This window comes from Pestalotiopsis fici (assembly GCF_000516985.1).
Source record: "Pestalotiopsis fici W106-1 unplaced genomic scaffold PFICI_Scf_2, whole genome shotgun sequence".
Classification (NCBI taxonomy): Eukaryota; Fungi; Ascomycota; class Sordariomycetes; order Amphisphaeriales; family Sporocadaceae; genus Pestalotiopsis; species Pestalotiopsis fici.
This window is the reverse complement of record NW_006917092.1, coordinates 363,155-382,659: the sequence shown is the minus strand read 5'-3', so window position 1 is coordinate 382,659 and position 19,505 is coordinate 363,155. Positions and strand designations below refer to the sequence as shown.

At 49.5% G+C, this 19,505-nt stretch overlaps 8 protein-coding genes across 8 annotated transcripts; 2 read left to right on the top strand and 6 right to left on the bottom strand.

Moving 5' to 3' along the window:
- Nucleotides 1-381: 381 nt before the first annotated feature.
- Nucleotides 382-1,392, bottom strand: PFICI_02260 (uncharacterized protein; the record flags this gene model as incomplete). The annotated part of the gene is made up of 1 exon (XM_007830841.1): nt 382-1,392. The coding sequence occupies one exon, from the start codon at nt 1,390-1,392 to the stop codon at nt 382-384; it is 1,011 nt and encodes a 336-aa protein (XP_007829032.1).
- Nucleotides 1,393-3,514: 2,122 nt separating this feature from the next.
- PFICI_02259 (uncharacterized protein) lies at nt 3,515-5,418 on the top strand (the record flags this gene model as incomplete). The annotated part of the gene is made up of 4 exons (XM_007830840.1): nt 3,515-4,064; nt 4,124-4,168; nt 4,233-4,470; nt 4,557-5,418. 4 exons carry the CDS (start codon nt 3,515-3,517, stop codon nt 5,416-5,418), a joined length of 1,695 nt encoding a protein of 564 aa, XP_007829031.1.
- Nucleotides 5,419-7,027: 1,609 nt separating this feature from the next.
- Nucleotides 7,028-8,376, top strand: PFICI_02258 (uncharacterized protein; the record flags this gene model as incomplete). Its single annotated transcript, XM_007830839.1, has 6 exons — nt 7,028-7,043; nt 7,183-7,318; nt 7,412-7,513; nt 7,572-7,647; nt 7,702-8,300; nt 8,355-8,376. The coding sequence occupies 6 exons, from the start codon at nt 7,028-7,030 to the stop codon at nt 8,374-8,376; spliced, it is 951 nt and encodes a 316-aa protein (XP_007829030.1).
- A 548-nt stretch (nt 8,377-8,924) lies between these two features.
- PFICI_02257 (uncharacterized protein) lies at nt 8,925-11,026 on the bottom strand (the record flags this gene model as incomplete). Its single annotated transcript, XM_007830838.1, has 7 exons — nt 8,925-9,041; nt 9,116-9,436; nt 9,511-9,744; nt 9,827-9,890; nt 9,950-9,979; nt 10,108-10,723; nt 10,864-11,026. 7 exons carry the CDS (start codon nt 11,024-11,026, stop codon nt 8,925-8,927), a joined length of 1,545 nt encoding a protein of 514 aa, XP_007829029.1.
- Nucleotides 11,027-12,148: 1,122 nt separating this feature from the next.
- On the bottom strand, nt 12,149-13,061 carry PFICI_02256 (uncharacterized protein; the record flags this gene model as incomplete). Its single annotated transcript, XM_007830837.1, has 2 exons — nt 12,149-12,483; nt 12,617-13,061. 2 exons carry the CDS (start codon nt 13,059-13,061, stop codon nt 12,149-12,151), a joined length of 780 nt encoding a protein of 259 aa, XP_007829028.1.
- A 766-nt stretch (nt 13,062-13,827) lies between these two features.
- PFICI_02255 (uncharacterized protein) lies at nt 13,828-15,390 on the bottom strand (the record flags this gene model as incomplete). The annotated part of the gene is made up of 1 exon (XM_007830836.1): nt 13,828-15,390. One exon carries the CDS (start codon nt 15,388-15,390, stop codon nt 13,828-13,830), a length of 1,563 nt encoding a protein of 520 aa, XP_007829027.1.
- Nucleotides 15,391-15,991: 601 nt separating this feature from the next.
- On the bottom strand, nt 15,992-16,557 carry PFICI_02254 (uncharacterized protein; the record flags this gene model as incomplete). The annotated part of the gene is made up of 3 exons (XM_007830835.1): nt 15,992-16,015; nt 16,079-16,305; nt 16,380-16,557. 3 exons carry the CDS (start codon nt 16,555-16,557, stop codon nt 15,992-15,994), a joined length of 429 nt encoding a protein of 142 aa, XP_007829026.1.
- A 621-nt stretch (nt 16,558-17,178) lies between these two features.
- Nucleotides 17,179-18,975, bottom strand: PFICI_02253 (uncharacterized protein; the record flags this gene model as incomplete). Its single annotated transcript, XM_007830834.1, has 4 exons — nt 17,179-17,306; nt 17,367-18,244; nt 18,313-18,518; nt 18,586-18,975. 4 exons carry the CDS (start codon nt 18,973-18,975, stop codon nt 17,179-17,181), a joined length of 1,602 nt encoding a protein of 533 aa, XP_007829025.1.
- Nucleotides 18,976-19,505: the final 530 nt, after the last annotated feature.

Genomic DNA, 19,505 nt, shown 5'->3' with positions numbered 1-19,505 from the left:
AAGAGATATAATTGGTGAAAAAGAGTGGTCTACCTTTGACTTAGTGGCTTGGCTGTACCAAAACCTGCCCTATTTGGGAACCGTGGTGCTTGCCAGCTTAGGGGATATGAGTGACGTGCTGCTGTATGAGGACCCTATGAAATCATGATGCACTATGATTGCGTTCCTATCCTCTTTGCCGAAGCCATCATGCGCTCCACAAGGTCAGTCCCTTATCTGTCTAAAATGAGATACAACATTTTGCATCACATGGCGCAGTGTTCGGCAGTGGTCAGGCAAAATCTCGTGGGGGTTGATCTTCGCACTTCTTTATTCGCATACATTCTGCTGGAATCCTCTCCCATCCCCCCTCCCTCTTTGTCTCACGCTCGTGGGATACGTTCAAGGCTCCAGTACCTCATCTCCGACAAACTTGAAAGTTAATCCCTTCATGATTCGCCTACCGCTCGCCAAATGGATAGTGCACCGAACGACCTCGTACTTCTCCGTCTCGTACACTCTTAGCGCCAATTCTACTTCCTCTGATACAACAAGATACGAAAACCCATAAACAGCTTTTGACTCTGCGTAACCTTCATGGTCAACCAAGGCCTTGTACTTTCTACCCCAAGTCTTCAAGTCGCCACCAAAAATGTATGAAATATGCAAATTCCAGGTTGGCTGCTCCTCACCACAAACCGACTGTAGCACCTTGGGTTGGGCCAGTGTTCCGTAAAAGAAATACCACACTGGGTACTGATTGTCGCGCGGAAGTACATGATCGCCACCTCGAAATTGTGGAAGCATCCCGTCGATGCCCAGCATGGGGTATGCAGAGGTCGGAGATAGGTTCTTTTCGGCGGTCCGATCCGGGAGGAGGTTGGATGTCAAGTCATATGCCCATGCCTTTCCTGCGACAAAGTTGATAATCTTGTCCCGGGCGACGCTGTCGATTTGACAAAAGCGCACTGGGCGCCCGGAATCGTCGCTGCCTTGTCGGATCTTTGGAGGGCAGGACAGGCTTGCGGCCTCTTGGACCGTCTTGATGTCTTGGAGTGGGCCTTCGAGCTTCAATAAAAATCTTGCTGGTCTCTTTTGTGCCACTGCCGCGGTAGACTTGGGTGTTTGTGATGAATGTTGCCTATGCTTGAGAAGGTCGATGGAATGTTCGTATGACTCCTTGTCATGTCCTTCTGCCTCCTTTTCCTCTCGGATCATGTCCCAGTGCTCCATAGAGATCGTGGTCGAGTTGATATCCTCGCGGCGTCGTTCTATCTTGCTCTCGGCCTCTGCACGGGCATACCCAAACAACTTGACCCATCGCTCCACCGCGTCGGACTTGGAGGTTGCATACTGACAGATGGTAGCTGCGCCTTGAGCCATGAGCTCGAGTTCATTCTGAATTTGGTCCATTTCGATGGCTTGTCAAAAATAAGACGTCTCTGCTGTGTTTCTCCGTGGATTTGATATTTTTCAAGTGATGCCTTGAATATTAAGATTTGCGCGATTCGACTGAGCGTGCTTCATGTGAGTGCGGCTGCAACAAGATGTCTCCAATATCGGCGATCAAGAAAAATGATACGATCATGGCGAATCGAACGAAAATGCCAGAGTATCAACACGAACAGATCGTGGCCAGGTGAGAAGAAATAGTTTTGAAAAATTTGAATCACACCTGACTTGTTTCCTTGTTGATGATAATTTCTGAAGGTAATGGTTATCGAGTTGAGCGTCAAAAGTGTGGCTGAAAGTTCGGTAAGATTCGAGGGGAGGTGCTTCATTTATGTAGGCGGACTCTCAAGGCCCTCGGCGACTGGGCCGACATTTATTAACGCTGTGACTCATTTGAATTTCATTTAACATTTTGTTTATTTTAATTTCTTGTACTCGGGGCTTCTGTGTTCTCCTGAAGTTTGTTGCCAGAGTCAAGCATCGGGACTACTTTTTATAGTTCTGTACCTTATGCGTCCAAGTCCAACAGGATGTACCGAGCAAAGAAAGAGGACACATTGTGTAGCCATTCAAGCTTTTGAGTTACCTAGGTGCAAGTGGTGAAACGGACTGGCATTGGTTCGGGCACCGAATCCTCCTTTGGAGTTCAAGATTAAGAGGATGAGAGATGGAGTGCAATTTAGATGGAAAATATATTCATTTTTCTTCCGTCTTTTGCAAGCTCATTTCTTGTTCTGAGCTCACCGGCATCGGTTCTTCACATGTGCTTAGAGTCCCACAGGAAAACAACCCCCGTTGTTCTTTTCGTGCTGATATACGAGGTCCTGTCGACAACCATCTCATTATCCCATCGCACAGCCCGTCCCTCTTGCCTCGCTTATTTGAACGAGGCACCGAATACCAGAGGTATATATGCAAATGATTAATTGTGAGGTAGGAAAGCGCTAGCAGTGTCCAAATGAATGAAAGGCAGAGACGGTTGAAAACTTGAGAGTTTTCATTCGCGAAGACGACCCACATCCCGCCATGCATAGACGCTTATATGATCTGGCGAACTTCAGGGACAAATATATTACTGGTGCAGGAAGGAAATGGGCAGACCAAAATACCGGGTCCTGATATTTTCTTTCTTTCTTGACCATGTGGCCTCAAGTTTGGATGGCCCTCGTTTTGATTTGACTGCATGGCTGTTACACACAATACACGCATTGCTCAACGGAAGCTTGACTAAACTTGACTTGCTCGGAATGTGGAACCAAGAAAATACTTTTTGAATACTGACCATGCTGTGTAACCAGGACTTGGATAATCATCATTCCCGAATAGGACTCATGTTTCTTGTGTTGCGAGACAATTTCATGGCTGTCTGTACGGCCTCGACGGAGGTGAGCTGTTAGGCCTAAAATTGTGCCTTGGCATGATCCAAGTGGCGGTGCTGCAGTGCCTTGACTCTGTATACCAAGAAACGTATCCACTAATCGCCTCAGTCGGGAGGATTAGCTGCTTATTACTGACACTGCCCAATTCCCGATTAGGAAATATAGAAGGCCAAGCTTCCTACACGCTAAGAAGAGCAGTGAAAGCACCGGTCAGCACTCAGTTTCTTTATTTACCTTCCTCCTAATGCCGTCACAATGCACTAGTCCAACGACTGCGGATTCCGAGCTGAACACAGGCGTGCTTCTGCCAATGTGCCGATCATCACCAGTCAGCCTATCAACACGTGCGTATTCAATCCCGACCTTGTTATTGACATTATTAACCACGAAAAGCGAGCTACTAATGAGCACACGCTGTTTAGTAGCAGGTTGTAGTCAGCTCACAGCCCTATATGCCGTAAATGGTAAAAAGTGTGCAGCCTTGCCAAGATGGCAGCTGAAGCTACGGGCGATGACGTTAGATGTGATTGTCGATGGGCGAAGCGTACGACGGGATGGTCGAGATATATAAACTTGTGGAAGAGTATGCTACTCGAGAATTAATTCGATACAACATCCACCAGAAACTGATTTCCTTGACTTTTCCTTCTGTTTCTTTCCATCAACTCTGATATTTCAATTGTAAAACACACCATTCCACCACGATGCGACGGACAGCTTTTCTTGGGTTTTCGATTGCTTCGACCATCAACGGCATCGCAGCCGCTGGTTTCAGCCCCTCCGAGTTCGTTCCGCTCCTTGGCCCATCCTTTATCTCGAATTTTGATCCAACCAATACGGGACCTATCCGCGAAGCTATAGAGGCTTTCCCGGAAGTCATTGATGCATTATTTGACGATGGGACCCTGAACAAGACTGACCTCACCTTTGCTATCGACGTCTTTTCAGCCGCTACCAACCAGTCTCTGTACAGCTACCACCATGTCGGGGACAGCCAGCAAGTGACACTCACGTCTGGACAGCTCAACGACAAGACGATATCCAAGCTCGGCAGTGTATCCAAACTCTTTACTGTCTATGCCATTATTGCCAAAGCCGGAATCGAAATATTCAGCCATCCTGTCACAAAGTACATTCCCGAGCTTGCGTGCAACTCTACAAACTCGTCGAGCAATAGTCTAAATCATATATCTTGGGAGGATATTACGATTGGCGCGCTTGCTTCTCATCAAGCTGGAACTGGAGGAGCCACAAGTTAGCATTCCTTTCCTTATTTCACCTCTTAGTGCAGCCATGGCTGACCCGCAATTCAGAGCTTCTCCTGGACAGTGGCAACCCATTTATAATTACACCTCAACGTAAGTCCAGTCTTGCATTCACTTCAACTGATATTTGGCTGACAGTTCTTTTCCTTGCTTCCAGAACTTTTCGATTCCATGTGCACCAAGTATCCTGTCATCAGTCCCTTCCGAACCGCCGTCTACTCAGATGGTGGGTTTGCTGTTCTCACGCAAGTTCTTGCTCGTCTCTCGGGCAAGGAATATGGGGAGGCCATCCGAGAGATTCTATTTGAGCCATTGGGGCTTGAGGGCATGTCAGACAAGGTACCCAGCGGCCCTGGCGTCAACGCCATCAATCGCACAACTGTCGACAATTCTTCGTCATGGGGGCTAGATCTTCCGATTGTTGCAGGGCAAGTATCAACGCCTGTCTCCGCTGATGCATCCTTACTAATATGGTTTGTAGATCTGGTGGTCTCCATGCCAGTACATCAGACCTTCGCGCTGCTGGACTGTCCATATTGAACTCGGAGCTGCTCTCTGCTGCAACAACTCAACAGTGGATGAAGCCTCTGAGTGGCACAGGATCCCTGGCAGAAGTCGTCGGTGCGCCTTGGGAGATCCAGCGCCTGGCCGTCCCTGCTACTCCTGGCTCGAACCGCACTAGAATCTCTGACCTCTACACCAAGGCCGGTGGAAATGGCGACTACAATGCAATCTTTGCTCTATCTCCAGACCATGGAATTGGCTACTCCATCCTCGTCACTGGGTCTACTTCCGTCCTTGCCCGTTTTATTATTCGCAATGCTGTTGGCGAGTTGATCATTCCTGCTGCCGAGGCTGCCGCTGCTGAGAATGCCCAAGAAAACCTAGCCGGAACTTTTGCAGTCCAAGGTTCCGAGGGTACCAATCTCACAATCTCAGTAGATGAGGATGCTCCCGGGTTGCGCATGGAGTCATTCTATATTGAAGGCGTCGACAGCAGCGGACTCTTTGTAAACACCCTGGGCGGCATGATGCCCACCGAGCAGGAACTGCGATTCTTCCCTACCGGCCCCAACTCGTACTCAAAGTCGCTGTCTGCGCAATACAAGACCGATGGTACCATCAAAGTGGCGCATCGTCTGGTGCACTCAGACACGGCTCCGCCTCTTGCCCCACGATCCTATTCCGAGGGCGGCAAGGGCGGATTGTTCAACGACCAACATACTTGGCAGGACATTGGGTTTGAGCTGGCCGCGGACAACTTCGTCTTTACCATTCAAGATGGAAAATTGACCACTGTCGAGTGCGTTGATCTACAATTGACACTCAACCGCATTGAATAGATTACATCCCACTTTCTCCCTCTCCCTTTTCTTTCTTATTCGAATAGTCATTTCTCTTCACAGTTGCAGCATTAGGCGGAGCATACCTGCATAGATAGGAGGTAGAAATCTTTGATTTTCAAACAAAGGATGTAAATGAAGCCACTCGTGACAGCTACACGGTTATGATTTGACTGTTCAACAGCCTACAATCGTTTCATAATGACCGCCAAGTTCTCATCAATAACGTAGAAACGATTTCTACCAGGTAAAAGCCATCTGTTTGGTAGCTTTTGCTTAAGGATGCGTTGAGCGTCACATTCTAGATTGTATAGTCTGGGGTCGAGTCGACATCTTGAGGCCAAAGACCCCTTGCTGGGTCCTTGTAATAGGCCTTAATACATCCGCAGCGCACGATGTTTTGGAACGCATTGGTGTCTCGTTTTCACAACCGGACCGAAACGGCCAATATCTCCTCATCGCTGTCATCTCAATTTCTTGGTGTTTGTGGTCGCCTGTTCCGCCACTTTGTTTCAGATCTTGTTTGTTCTGGGTCGTGTCGTTGGACCTTGACCTGCGGGTGCCAGACGACCTGGTTCGCCGAGGGCAAATTGGCATCTTCTGAAGCATGCAATATATTATCTCATAATGAATAAGAAGTACCGAGGAGGAATTGAGAATGTGTAAATGACGTCTAGTGTATTCGGGATGATTTCGCTGTAACACAGTGACTATTGTAGCAATGCTTGCATTGAAGAGGAGAGGGGCTCCAAGAAAAAGTACAACGGAAGATGCACAGTGTGGTGGTGTTCAATGTTGATGTTTGGGAGAGAGGCGGGAAAAGCTTGGGCTGCTTCGAGCTACATATTTAGACCCCTCTCAAGAGCACTGCAATGGTTGTTCCTGATAACAATATATACTTTGATTATGTACCTAGTATGGATTGAAACCAGATGCGTGGAGGTTGATAAACACGACCTTGATTTGGCGCGTCGCAAACCATCAACTACCAACCTTGTATCTGGCTACACCAGAAGGTATGATCAATGGACAGCGAGCCTTAGACGTAGGTAGGTCCCAGGGGTACAGTCAGTCCCTGCCTTTGGTCTCATGCGCCTTCAAAGCAAAAGACGACGAGTATAATCCCAGCAGTCGAGCAGTCGAGCAGACATCAATGAACACTCATGTGAAATACACAGACCTCTATTCAGTTCCTTCAATCGATTTATTTATGGTGTTCATCTCAGGTAACAGACAAGGGGAATCCAAGACATCGGACAAAGCGCAGAAATGTTCCTACCAACGAACAATGAACAGTGGTCCAAGCTTCAGTGAATGCCTGGCTGCCGCCTAAAAGCTCCTCCAATTTTTGCGCGCCAGATTGACACCCACTGGGACTGGACCCTGCCTGAGTTAGGTACCTAGGCAGGCACCTCAAAGGCACTGGTCTACATTTAGCCAGCGCTATCGCTTCCCTTCCATTTCACGCCCTAGTGCCATAGACTTGCAACGCACTCAAAGGTCAACCAACGGCCATAAAACAGAGCTGCGTCCACAATCCTTCTTCGCTTTTGTCCCATCTCACAACCAAAGACAAAAGTTCACCCAACCTTCAATCCTACGAGACAAGATGTCGTACCGCGTTGGTATGTTTCTTTTCCTCGTCTTCCCACTGTGGTCAAGGGAGAGTTGGGCTTGGCTCGTCGCGTTTCTGACGTCACCAACCACCTCGACATCTGCACAGCCAGCGCGTATGCATTGCTTAAGCTAATTCTAAACTGCCAGAGGTATCGCCGAACGCTCGCGCTGGTTGCAAAGACGCAGTGTGCAAGGCTGAGGGCACAAAGATCACCAAGGGCGAGATTCGCTTCGGTGCTTGGGTTAAATTCCAAGAGCACGGTAGCTGGCATTGGCGTCACTGGTAAGCATCATGCGCCCATCATCCACCATTTGCAGCCGCCATGAATTTCGATACATGGATTGTGAAACTCTCATAACTTACCATGATGTCTAGGGGTTGCGTCTCAGGCGAGTCGATCAAGAACGTTCAGGAGAAAATCAAGCAGGACGATGGCAGCTACGACTACGACGCCATCGACGGCTTTGATGAAATGACGTGAGAATTCTCGTGTCTTGCTCTTGCGAACACACGTTTACTGACTCTTATACCTTAGCGACCATCCTGATGTACAGGAGAAGATCAAACGCGTCATCGAGCAGGGTCACATTGATCCCGAGGACTTCAATGGCGTATGTCATCCCCCTTTGGCTTTTCAATACGAGTATCATGCTCATGTGACATAGGACCCAGAGATGAACCGTCCTGGCCAGAAGGGTATCCGTGGACGTCCCAAGAAGGCCAAGGCTGCGGATGATGACGAGGCTCCCAAGCCCAAGAAGCGTGGCCGCAAGAAGGCCGATGCCGCTGATGAAGAAGACGAAGAGGATGTCAAGCCCAAGAAGAAGGCCAAGAAGACTGCTGCCAAGGCTGAGGACGATGACGAGAAGCCTGCTCCCAAGGGCCGTGGCAAGAAGTCTACCAAGGCCGCCGTCAAGGATGAAGACGAGACCGAAGAAGAGCCTGAGGAGGAACCTGCTCCCGTCAAGAAACCCCGTGGAAGGGGTGCTACCAAGAAGGCTGTCAAGGCCGAGTCGGAAGATGAGGTCGAACCCGAGGAAGAGAAACCTGCCCCAGCCAAGAAGGCTCGCGGTCGCAAAGCTGCTCCCAAGAAGGAGCCTACCCCCGAGGAGGAAGACGACGAAGATCAGCAGGAGGATCCCGAGGAGCCCGAGGAGGAACCTGCACCCAAGCCCAAGGGAAGAGCCGGACGCAAGTCCAAGACTGCTGCTGCTGTTGAGGATGCCGCCCCTGCTAAGCCCAAGCGTGGCCGAGGCCGCAAGTCGTAAGTCTTTTCGTCCATCTCAACCTTCCCATGCTCTTGCTCACCAAATCTTAGTGCTGCTGCCGACGAGGATTAACTTCTGGGATTACTCCATCGTACTCAATTTTCCAGACATGAGGATGGATGCAACGTATTGTACAATAGCTTTCATGTGCGTGCTACGTGTCGATCGTAAAACATTGTGCGCACTTTGTAACAATTACCTGGCTGGATGATGGAATGTGTTATTTGCGAAGAGGATACCAATGCGTTCTGGAGAACGTAGAAATGCCTGCGATTGTGGATTTCTTTCTTTTTGTTGGCTCGCTATAGAGATTCTGCAAATAAGCTTCATGGTTTGTGTCATTTTCACATCTCGTAGCTGCTAAAATAGCCAAATATGATCATGAGTGCCATCTCAACCTTTAATTCGTGTATACGAGCCGAACACAAGTTGACAAAAGATCTTCTTAGGCCAACAGCTTCAGGCCATGATTTGAAGTACATGAAGGGTGAGTAGCACGAGCTCAAGTAGACATGTCATATGAAGACTAAAAGAACCAATTCCATGTCCATGCATCTATTCAGCTGACACAACGATACACCTGGGATGAACCAAATTTGCTTGCAACATCTCGATCAAGCCTATTTAGAGCGCTCCGTGACTCGTACCCACAGGTCACTGGCAAAGTAGATATTGCAGTTCATGATACGCATCGGCTTGTTCGGGTCAATAAGTTGAAAGTCATAGTGTCGGAGCAACTATGGATTGAAAAGTGTGAGTTCAAATGTTCCGTAAATCAACGAAGAAACATGACATAAATTAAACGACTCACCTCGATATATATCTTGTTGAGCTCCATGAGTGCGACGGGCTTGCCCGCACATCCCCATCGCCCGTGGCCAAAGACGAGCTCGACGACCTGGGCCATCTCGCGCTTCTTGTCGGGATCAATGCCTAGCCAGCGCTCTGGCTTGAAGACATCGACGTCATGGCCGAAGATTTCCTTCGACCGCTCCACGCCAATGAAGCTGTGACCTATCCTGGTGCCGCCTGGAACAAAGTGACCGAGGATCGTGTCGCCCTGAGGCGGAACTTGCTTCATGGAAAGACCTGTAAAGGGAACATGCATTCGTAGACCCTCATAGATGACGGCCTACATCAACACCAAAACAATCCGAATCAGTAACTCGAGCAAAAAAGAGCCGTTCTGGCAAGAAGCACACCTACCTGAAGGTACGTCAATGGCTTTCCTTCCTCGGCCTTGGCAATGCTGGAAATGGCACCCCGCGCAACAGCGTCGTCAATCTCTCTTTGCAGCGTCTGATAGGCGTACGGCGTCGTCATGAGGCTGAGCATGGTGCCGCGCAGCGCCGTGGCCGTCGTGTCGGAGCCGGCAATGATCTGGAACGGGATCTCTCCCTCGAGCTTGTCACGACCGACGCCGTGCCGGATGAATGAGCCCTGAGATCACATGTTAGTCAGCCCATCCTTGCTTTTCCATACAGTGATGACAGGTCAGGCACATCTGGGCAAGTATACTTACAAGCATATCCCGTTGGTCCTCTGCTTCTGACTTCATCCGCTTGTTGACAATGTCTCTTGCTACACTATGCAATGTCAGCCTCTTTGGTCTTGGAATATACTAGCATGTTTGAATAGGACTTACCCTACTAGCTTCCCGATGCCTTTCTTGTCACTGGTGGTTATGAAATTGTCAGCTGCTCATCACTCCATTGTTTGCTATGTAATTAAGGGAGAACTTTGGACTCTTCGAGAGCGATAAACATGATTGAGTGATCCAAAGAAAATTCGGATAGATCATACGTTGCCTTGGGTCCTATCCACGCGAGAAGCGTCTTGTTCATAAACAGGTGCCTCAGAAATGGAATCTCAGCACACATGACGATGATGGGAACGTAGTCCTCGGACGTCTTGATATAGTCGTGGACATCAGAGTCGGTCTTGAGGTACCCAAAGGCTTCGCCATAGGCGATGCGGGTGAGCGAGTCGAGGGTAAAGTACTGCAAGATGACGGCAAGGTCGAGGGGGCGGCAGGCAATGTCCCCCGCCGTGGGAGGGGCCGAGAGGTATTTGCGCCGAATGAGGGCGTGCATAGCCTGGATCTGCTCATCCACGCCGTCCTCAATGGTCGGGTTCTCTTTACCGCCGTAGCCAAACGAGAGCTGTGCCTTGAGCTTGTCGTGGGCCGTCGTGTCTTGCATGCTAAACAGGCTGTCTTGGTGGGGGTTCATTCTGATCGCTTGGTACCAGTCGGACCGTCCGTAGAGCGATCGCGCGGCGCTCATGCGTCGGATCACGTCTGGATCGTCGGTTATGAGGTCGTTGGGACCTACGCGCGCCAGGTGGCCGTACTTGTCGGTGATGCCTCGGTAGATGATACCTTGACGGAAGTTTAGGCCCTGGCGGAACATCCATAGGTCTGCAATATTTGATCAGTGTCAATTGATACACTAACATCAGTCTGCAAAGTCACGAGTTGGGAAAGATGACATAATCATTGATGGTGCATGATGTTGCGATTGGAAATGATGAGTGTCTGTCAAAGAAGGATAAACATACATGACCAAGACGCAAACCATGGTCCTGGAATGTGCCGAAGCCGATACCATGAGTATACGGACGAGCTAACAAGATAGAATGCAATCAATGCACCAATGAATAGACTAGGTGAGGATGAAAAAGCATTGGAAAGCTGATCAATAACATCTTGTAGGGCGGTCATTGTGTTGGACTTGGGAGTCTCAAACAGTAAACCAGGAGGAGCAATACGTTACTGGAAACCTTAGTAATTCCTGTTCTAGTCTACCGAAACGCACCATTCTTATATGTACATCAGTATTGGCAGTTCTTGGTGATCGAGGAAGGATATTGGGCCAAGATAACGTTCTTGGATTCTCCCAATAATGGCGCGCATGGTATACCCCCAGTTGCAGAGCAAGTACAAGCTCGTGATAGTCGATGAAGCACTATAGATTCTGCATTGTTAGGGAGTGCCAGGCTCATCAATTACCTTTTCAGTCCAAATATCGTGCATCATTTCTAGAACGGTACCTCGTGGCTCGCAAAATATGACCCTGCTATCTTGAGAAACGCAGGGAGGTCTATGGCATTCGTAAGCTACATACATATTGTAGGATTATCCTCATTAGAACCAGTAGCATGAAACGAGCCAGTATAATCCCTCGCCGTTTGTCGCCTATCACATAGGCAAGATAGGCTACCACACTGTTACACGACATTATGCGCGACGATAAATAATCAAATAGTACTGCAGCATTCCGCCCTGCCCCGCAGGCTCGCTCAGTCATCAAGGCTGTCGCCAGCCGACCTGCTTGCCTCAAATAATGCTTGATAGTTCAAGTGTATATACCTAGATATACAGCGACGCTAGTAGGGATGTGGTATTGATCAACAGTTTGCGGGAGCTCTTGAGACCCTTTACATCAATCCAGCTACCACGAAGTCATGGTTCTTGTCTCTACCTTAAATCACAACAATCTGGAAGAGGCTAAAAGAAAAAGTCATATTAGTGTCCATCGCAGTCTTCGCTATCTGCTGTTGATTATATTTCGAGCTTCACAACAGGTGCCTCTCTGGAAGCCCGATGCATCTGTATCGAGGTTATCTTTGTTCTGCTTGCTCCATTGCCCCCCAAGCCTGATCAATGTCACTTCCTAACATGCACAAGAAAATGGTCCACGATTTCAATACAAGTGCTTATATGCTGTCATCCCTGATGGAAAGTCCCTAATATTCTAGAATCATGGAAGAGCCTTTTTGCTTGTTTATTCGGGCCATTAGTTCATCTTTGCACATTGGATGAATTCAATGTTTCCCTGCTAATCTACTGCCTGGGCCAATTCCTGGCAAACGGCACACAGCTACCATTGGCCGTGGCGGCGATGGACCGATCAGCCAAGAAGACGCAGTACTTTGCCACATCGCGCAGCGGCACGGCTTCCTCGGGCTTGAATGTGGCAGCAGCCGACCTGGAATAGGCCGTGGCGTTGAAGCCACCGAAACCGCCCGCCGCATCGCCAATGTTGGTGTCGCTCATGCCGCCGAGCAGCAGCGCAATGGCGTAGATGCCCTTGTCGCCGTAAAAGCCTGCCGTGCTCTTGACCAGCCCCGCCACGCCGTGCTTGCTCACTGTGTAGGCGGCGCCTGCGCAGGTGCCCACTGCACGATGAAAGGTTAGCAATCGTTTTCCGAGATAAGATGATGACATAGTTTTCCTCTCTGATTCGTTTTAGGGAACCCATTGCTTCGGTAACAACAAGCTCAATAGAATAATGGATCAACATTAACTCACAATTCGAGGCTGCACTGCCAATTTGTATAATGGTACCACCAACCGGCTCCTGCTTCTCAAACGCCTTCACGGCGGCGCGCATACACAGAAAGCTGCCGGTAAGGTTGACGCCCAGAATCTTGTCCCAGCGGTCCTTGCTGAGCTCACCGACGGGATCAAAGATGTCCATGATGCCGGCATTGTTGACGAGGATATCGAGACGGCCAAACTTGGCCACGACCTCGTCGACGAGCGCGTCCACGGCCGCCTCGTCGGTGATGTCCGTCTTGGTGGCCAGGAACCGGCCCGTCGACTCGAGCTCCTCACGCGTCGAGGCCAGGCGCGCCTCGTTGACGTCGCAAATGGCCACGTTGGCGCCCGCCTCTAGGTAGGTTGTCGCAATCACCTTGCCGAGGCCGCCGGCCCCGCCCGTCACGAGTACTGTTGTTCCCTCGAGAGATGCCATGATGGACAATTGAAATGGATGTAGGGATTGTGTGAAGAAAGATCTCGAATACTTTGGCTAATACTATTGGCGACGTGGAAACAATGTACGGACTAGATGATGTTTGATCGCAGTGGCCTGTCTCTTTTATACCATCCCAGTGTGCTTGTTACTCCTCAAATTTGAAGAGTCCGAGAGGCCGTCGTACCGTATTCGCTCGGCTAGCAAAAATGCGAGCTGAGTTCGGGTTGTCAATCCATCAACCGCCATGCTGCTCGGCGCACCTGAGCGCGTGGAAGGAAACGAGGGGACTGTAAACGAATGCGTGCACTACTGGCCTATAGGGGGTCGTTATCGTATTCGTATACTTCTTACATGCCAGGGCAATAATGTACTAACTTGGCACTATAACTAGTGCCAACGGCCCTAGTCCACGGCGGGAGGTGGGGGAGTAAATTTCAAGGCAGTGTCTGGTTCCGTGAAACTGATCAGACAGACAAGTCTGGTATAAATTCAGGTGCGGTTGACAGATTCTGGATAATATTACCAAGAATGCTGCAAGATAGGGGTACATGGCCAATCAGTGTAAGATTTGTTTGTATGGGCTGACCACTCAGATGCACTCGAGCAAAGTATATAGTCAGGCTAAATTGGCTTGCATTGTTCATTTTGTATTCATCACATTTTATATACACCAAAAAGTGCTTGAACTTGTCAGCTCTGCACTACCACGGCGTGATCAACTACAATGGCTAGATATGAATATACAACCAAGACTTCCATGCATCTATCCAAGGAAGTTGCGAACATTGCCTCCAACATTCTTGAGATCGAGCAGGAATGTGTCATGGCCAAACATGCTCTGTTCCTCACTCAACTCAACGTGGGAGACGTTTCTGTTCCCGCCAAGACGCAAGCTGTCGGCCACTTCACGTTGTTGCCAAGCGGGAAACAGAATGTCGCTAGCTACGCCCATGACCAGAGTTGGGATGTCTCTCAAAGGAGTAAGGCCCGCAATCAGGTCATCAGGTGGCCGCGATGATGCTTTGACCGGAGAGTTGGTGTCCTCAACGCTTGATTCTCCTTGCTCAATATACGGAATTTCTGGCAACGTCAAACTACAGGCCGGGTCATTTGAGGTGATTGGCGATCCAGACTCTATCGCCTGTTCTGTTTGTGCTCGCCGGGTGGCAGCGGCTTGCTGGGTATCTCTTCCAAGATCGAACAAGTCCATGCCTTTGCTCACGTAGAGCAGACTGTTTGGATCGTAGGTTAAGCAGAACTTTTCTCCTGCGTGGTCGAGATACGTCTCAATCAAAAAGTCGGGGCACAAAGCAGGTGGCTTCTCGGGGTCTGCTCGCCTGCGACCAAATCGTTGTTCCCATTCGGGACCAGATCTATAAGTGACGGTGGCAATCTCTCGAGCCAGCTTCATGCCAGCATGGGGAGGGACCTTGTCGTAGTAGTAGCCACGGTTCCAGTTGGGGTCCATCATCAGAACCTGGCGTTGCGTGTGGCGCATGGCAATGCTGTACGGGTGGCTGCGCGCAGCACCGCTGATGGAAATGATACGGCCAACCCGAGAGGGAAACAGAACCCCGGATGCTAGAGACAGCATGCCTCCCATACTCGAACCGACACTTGCGTATAGCTTGTCGACGCCCAGGCCATCGAGGAGCCGGAATTGAGCTCTGACCATATCCTCCATTGTTACAATCGGGAATCGAGTCGCATATCGCTGACCATCGGCGGGATCAATACTGCTGGGTCCCGTTGAACCAAAGCAGCCACCAATGACGTTCGTGCATATGATGAAGTATTTGTCTGTGTCGAGACAACCTCCCGGTCCAATGAACTTCTCCCACCATCCTGGTTGCGGGTTGCTGGGAGTGGAGTGTGCGTGAGAAGAAGCCGAAAGGCCCGTGTATAGCAGGATAACGTTGGACTTGTCTTCGTTCATCTTGCCCCATGTCTCGTATGCGATATCGAATTCGGGCAAGACACCACCCCAGTCGAGTAGTAGAGGGTCTTTGCAATGGTACTTTTCGGTTGCGCCGGCCGTATAAGTCGGCTCGGGGCCGGAGGCGAGTGACTTGGCTTCCAGAGTCGCCGACCTTGTCTCGAGCGCGTCGAGACATGGGAATGCCATGGCTGGATTCGAGGCCTCGCCAGATGCTGTTCCATTGCGTCGAGCAGGAGACGAATGCACCTGCCTGACGACCTGAGCGCTGCTTGCGGGCCTCAAGAGATGCGCCCTAGCAATCGGAATGGGCGAGGTTTCGAGGCTTGCACAGCGCCCCGAAGCAGGAAGCCGGCGCAGCGCCGCAGCACCGAATCTTTGGGCTCGCATTATGTTGTAGAATGAGGAGAGGGAAAGAATTGATGATCCGACTGTTTGAGCAAGCAGGCAGACAGAATATTTTGTTGTCTGCAAGCCCACGAGGGACTGCGATTTGTCGCAAGATTACTCCATCTTCCGCTGGTTTGTCAGCGGCCAAGTGAGTCTGGAGGGCGAAACTCTCTGTCATTCACATTCCGATTCGGAGCTCAGTTGACAAATGATGAAATTGCACGTGACGATAGCGGTTATCTGGTGTTCTGTAACCCCACCTGGGTCGAATGATTTAGCGGGGCAGGATACCTAGCTGTTTTATGGTACAGTGAGGTACGCAGTACTGTAGCGTATACTCCGTCTCCACTGATGTGTAACCCATAATTGTTTCTCGTACATGTGTACCAATGGTAAAGACACCTAATCTTAGGTAGTTATGATTACAAACTCTGGACATTTCACTCATGAGATAAAGTCACCGGAGGGAATCTCAGATAAGTAATTCAAAACCTTTGTCATCTACAGATTGGACCAAGCTGAATCTCCAAGGATAATTGACACCCTCAACCAAGCCTGTAACGTCTCAATTATCAACACAACTTCCTTGGATCAGATTTCACTACAAAGTTGATGGGTGATAGTCCTACTTTCTTGTCAGGAAGGCAAAATCTCGACATAAGTCATAGGTCTAGAGGATCCGACTCACTGGAATGATAGTATACTTGTCAATCAAGACTTTTCCTTCGGCGTCGCGACGAAAGTGCATCCTCGCGGCCCACGTAAAGGTGGTGGCCTCGCCTGTCTCTGACACATTGTTGCTTCGTCCATGCAACATGATTTCTTCAGCCTTTGGCCCGAAAGGAAAGACGGCGTAAATGACATGGTCTCGACTTTTGACGCCTGTCCATGACTTTGTCACCAAGTCCACAAGCGCTAGCCCGGGAAATGCCCATGTCAGTCTTGGTTATCCTGGTGTTCGAGTTAAAGCTAAAGGGTGCGTAACCTACTCTGTCGGCCTCGAACATTTGTTGCGCCCTTCTTCAGTTCTGCATCTTCTGTAAAGTGTGACCCCCAGACTTCAAGATCCTTATTGTCCACTGCAGTATATAGCGAAGCAATATGCGCCTTGATCGCAGGATCAAGGATGCTATCGTCACTGTCGAATGTTTTGATGCTTGGAGCCATACTGGACCGAGTGGAGTCGGGAAATGTCAGAGACAAGTTATGCGTCAAAGAACAGACTATACTGGAAGGAAAATATGTACTTTGGTTGACGCAGACGAGCAGGAAGAATGATCGAATAGGAATACTTAAGTTGCTCGTAGGTACTTCATTTATTCACAACATTGCTCCCAGCCAGAGCGACTTGATGTCAGAAGAGCTTGGTAAAGCAGATACAACAGCTTTCGGTGTTGTCGAGTCCGATAGCCCCCGCCATAGCTCCTGGGAAACAAGCCAACGCCGAAATGTGGAGGCTTCTCATGTCCGTCGCTATCGCTTACCGATAGACAACACCTGAATGGGAGCATCATCTGCTAGGTGACTTGTTTCAGGGATCTGCGGTGGAAAACGCACAGTTACGCATCACATATCATCTGGAACAGCACGTACGGTATTGCGAGTCACGCTATTGCATACATTCAACTGTGAAAACTCAACATTCTCAGAGAACAAAGTCGAGGATTGTTATGACAGAGGTGCCTGTCTGTCGCGATCCAAGTCGTACCGTTGCTATCTGCTGACTGTATAATCCTGTTTAAGAGAAGTGAAGATACCAAGTGTAATAACTAGGCCGCCACCAGTGCATCAACCCACAAGAACATTCTTCACCCGCTTGAACAATCCAGTGCCCGAAGACTCCTCATCCACTCCACCGAGCCAGTCTCTTCTGCCGCTAGCCATATCTGCTTCAGAGGGATCGACCCATTTTGTTTCTGGACAAGCAAGTTAGTAAATTGACACACGTTTGTTACTAACGGCGGCAGTGAACATACTATGGTAGAGCTTCCATCCGACGTAAAGGATAATAAAGATCGGGATGACCAAGTAGGAGAAGATGAACCCCTTCAGGTCGAATGGCGTCAATAGAGTCGTGTACCCGGAAATGAAGACGAGAAAGATGTTTCCAACAAACAATATCCAGGGCACATAAGGGTAGCCAAATGACTGGAACGGCAGTGATGATACCGGGATGTTCTGTGCTTTCAGGGCACTGCGAAATCGCAGGTGAGTAAGCCCAATAAATGCCCATGCGATAAAGGCGGCCGAGCCCGAGATGTCAAGTAAATATGTGAAGACATTGCCAGCGTTTTCGGAAATGTTTAGGAGCGATATCAAACCAAACAAGTTTGTGAGCACAATCGCATTGACTGGCACGCCGTTTTTTGTGGTCTTGGCGAGGAAGCCAGGTGCGCGCCCGGCTTTGGCCTGTGCAAATATGCAGCGACTTGCAATGTAGATGGCCGAGTTGATGGACGATAAAAGTGTCACAATGATGATGGCATTGATCAAGTTGCCAGCACCCGCCCAGCCAGCCTTGTTCAGGGCAACTGTAAAAGGCGAAGCGGCAGACTTGGACGTTGCGTTGAGAAGAGCGTCCGAGTTTGAGGGGACGATCAGACCGGTAAAGAAGACCATGCCGACGTAGACAATGAGGATACGCCAGAATGTTTGCTTCAGTGCCTTGGGTATGTCCTTTCGCGGATTACGAGACTCGCCGCCCGTGATGGCAACTGCTTCAGTGCCAGAGTACATGACTGCGGCAAGGACCAAGACTTTGCCAAAACCATTGATACCATTGGCGAAAGGTCCAGGATCCTTCCAGTAGGAAAATCCAATGTACTCGCCTCCGATGGCACCAGTATCAACCAAGCTAGAAAGCTCTTGTCAGCCTTTACTGCTTCAAACTTGCCGACAGTAGGTCGGCCTAGAGCCACTCACATGGCTACGAGGTAAAGAATGATGACCACAACAAATTTGAAGGAGGCCAACCAAAACTCCATCTCACCATAGACCAAGACCCCAAGAAGAGATGTAAACATGAACAATACCCAGCAGATTAGGATCCATGCGTAATTCGGTAATTTGTCGGTCCAAAAGGTCAATATCAGAGCTGCGCCGTTGTATTCGTTGGCAAGAATCGTGCCCTTCGCAATATCCAACGTTAGTTAATTGGTCCGTAGAATCGATAAGTCGTCGTAATTGTAAACTCACCCACATGTACCAGTAATTCCAACCAAGAGCAAACGAGAGGGCCGGATCCACGAACCGCCCCGCAAACTCGTTGAAGGAACCCGTTGTCGGGAATAACGTCGCCATTTCTCCCAAGGACTGTGTGACAAAGAAGACGTCGACGCCGAGTATGATATAACCAATGAGTGCTCCGACCGGCCCGGAATACTGCAGCGCATACCCGGTCGCGTAAAAGGTGCCGGGTCCAATGACACCGCCGAGGGCAATCATCTGCAAATGTCTCGACTTGAGCGCGCGCCGGACGCCATCGTCGATCAAGGTGTCGCTGGCATCAATGACCTCGCCCGCATCTGGCTCCTGGTGGGTGGTGCCCGTCATGGCGACGATTTTCTTGTCATCAGTCTCCGCCATCTTGCAGATGAACCCTCGCTTGAATGTCTGAAACGAGGGTTTGTACAATTGTTGGAGGAAGGCTTCTTGGTTATTAAGTCTAGTATCTGTTGCCCAGTTATGATAAGCTTATTGGCCAAGGTCAGGGATAAGACCCCGGAACTTGAAAGGCTTATCAGGTAGCAGTCTAGTTAGTGCCCTTGGACATGAAATACTTGAGAAAACTATTTCTTCTTGAAAACAGCCTTGATTAGATTTATTTGAAGTCGATTAAACCAAATCTAGAACAACATCTCTCGCAGCTCTGTAGCTTGGAGACAGTTATTTTGTCTGTTTTTTTAAACACAAAAATTCAGGCAAATTCTATACTCTCTGTCCCTGAGAACAAGACACTATAGCGTCTATGGTATCCCCTCTACTAGTCCCTGTATCTGATAAGATTACCCCAGAGCGCTGGGTCCGACATTCTCCACTAGGTTAGGTTAGATGATTGGGGTAAAAGTATGCCATCGGGATACAAGTGCGACAGCCTCCGAATGAGTCCGTTGACC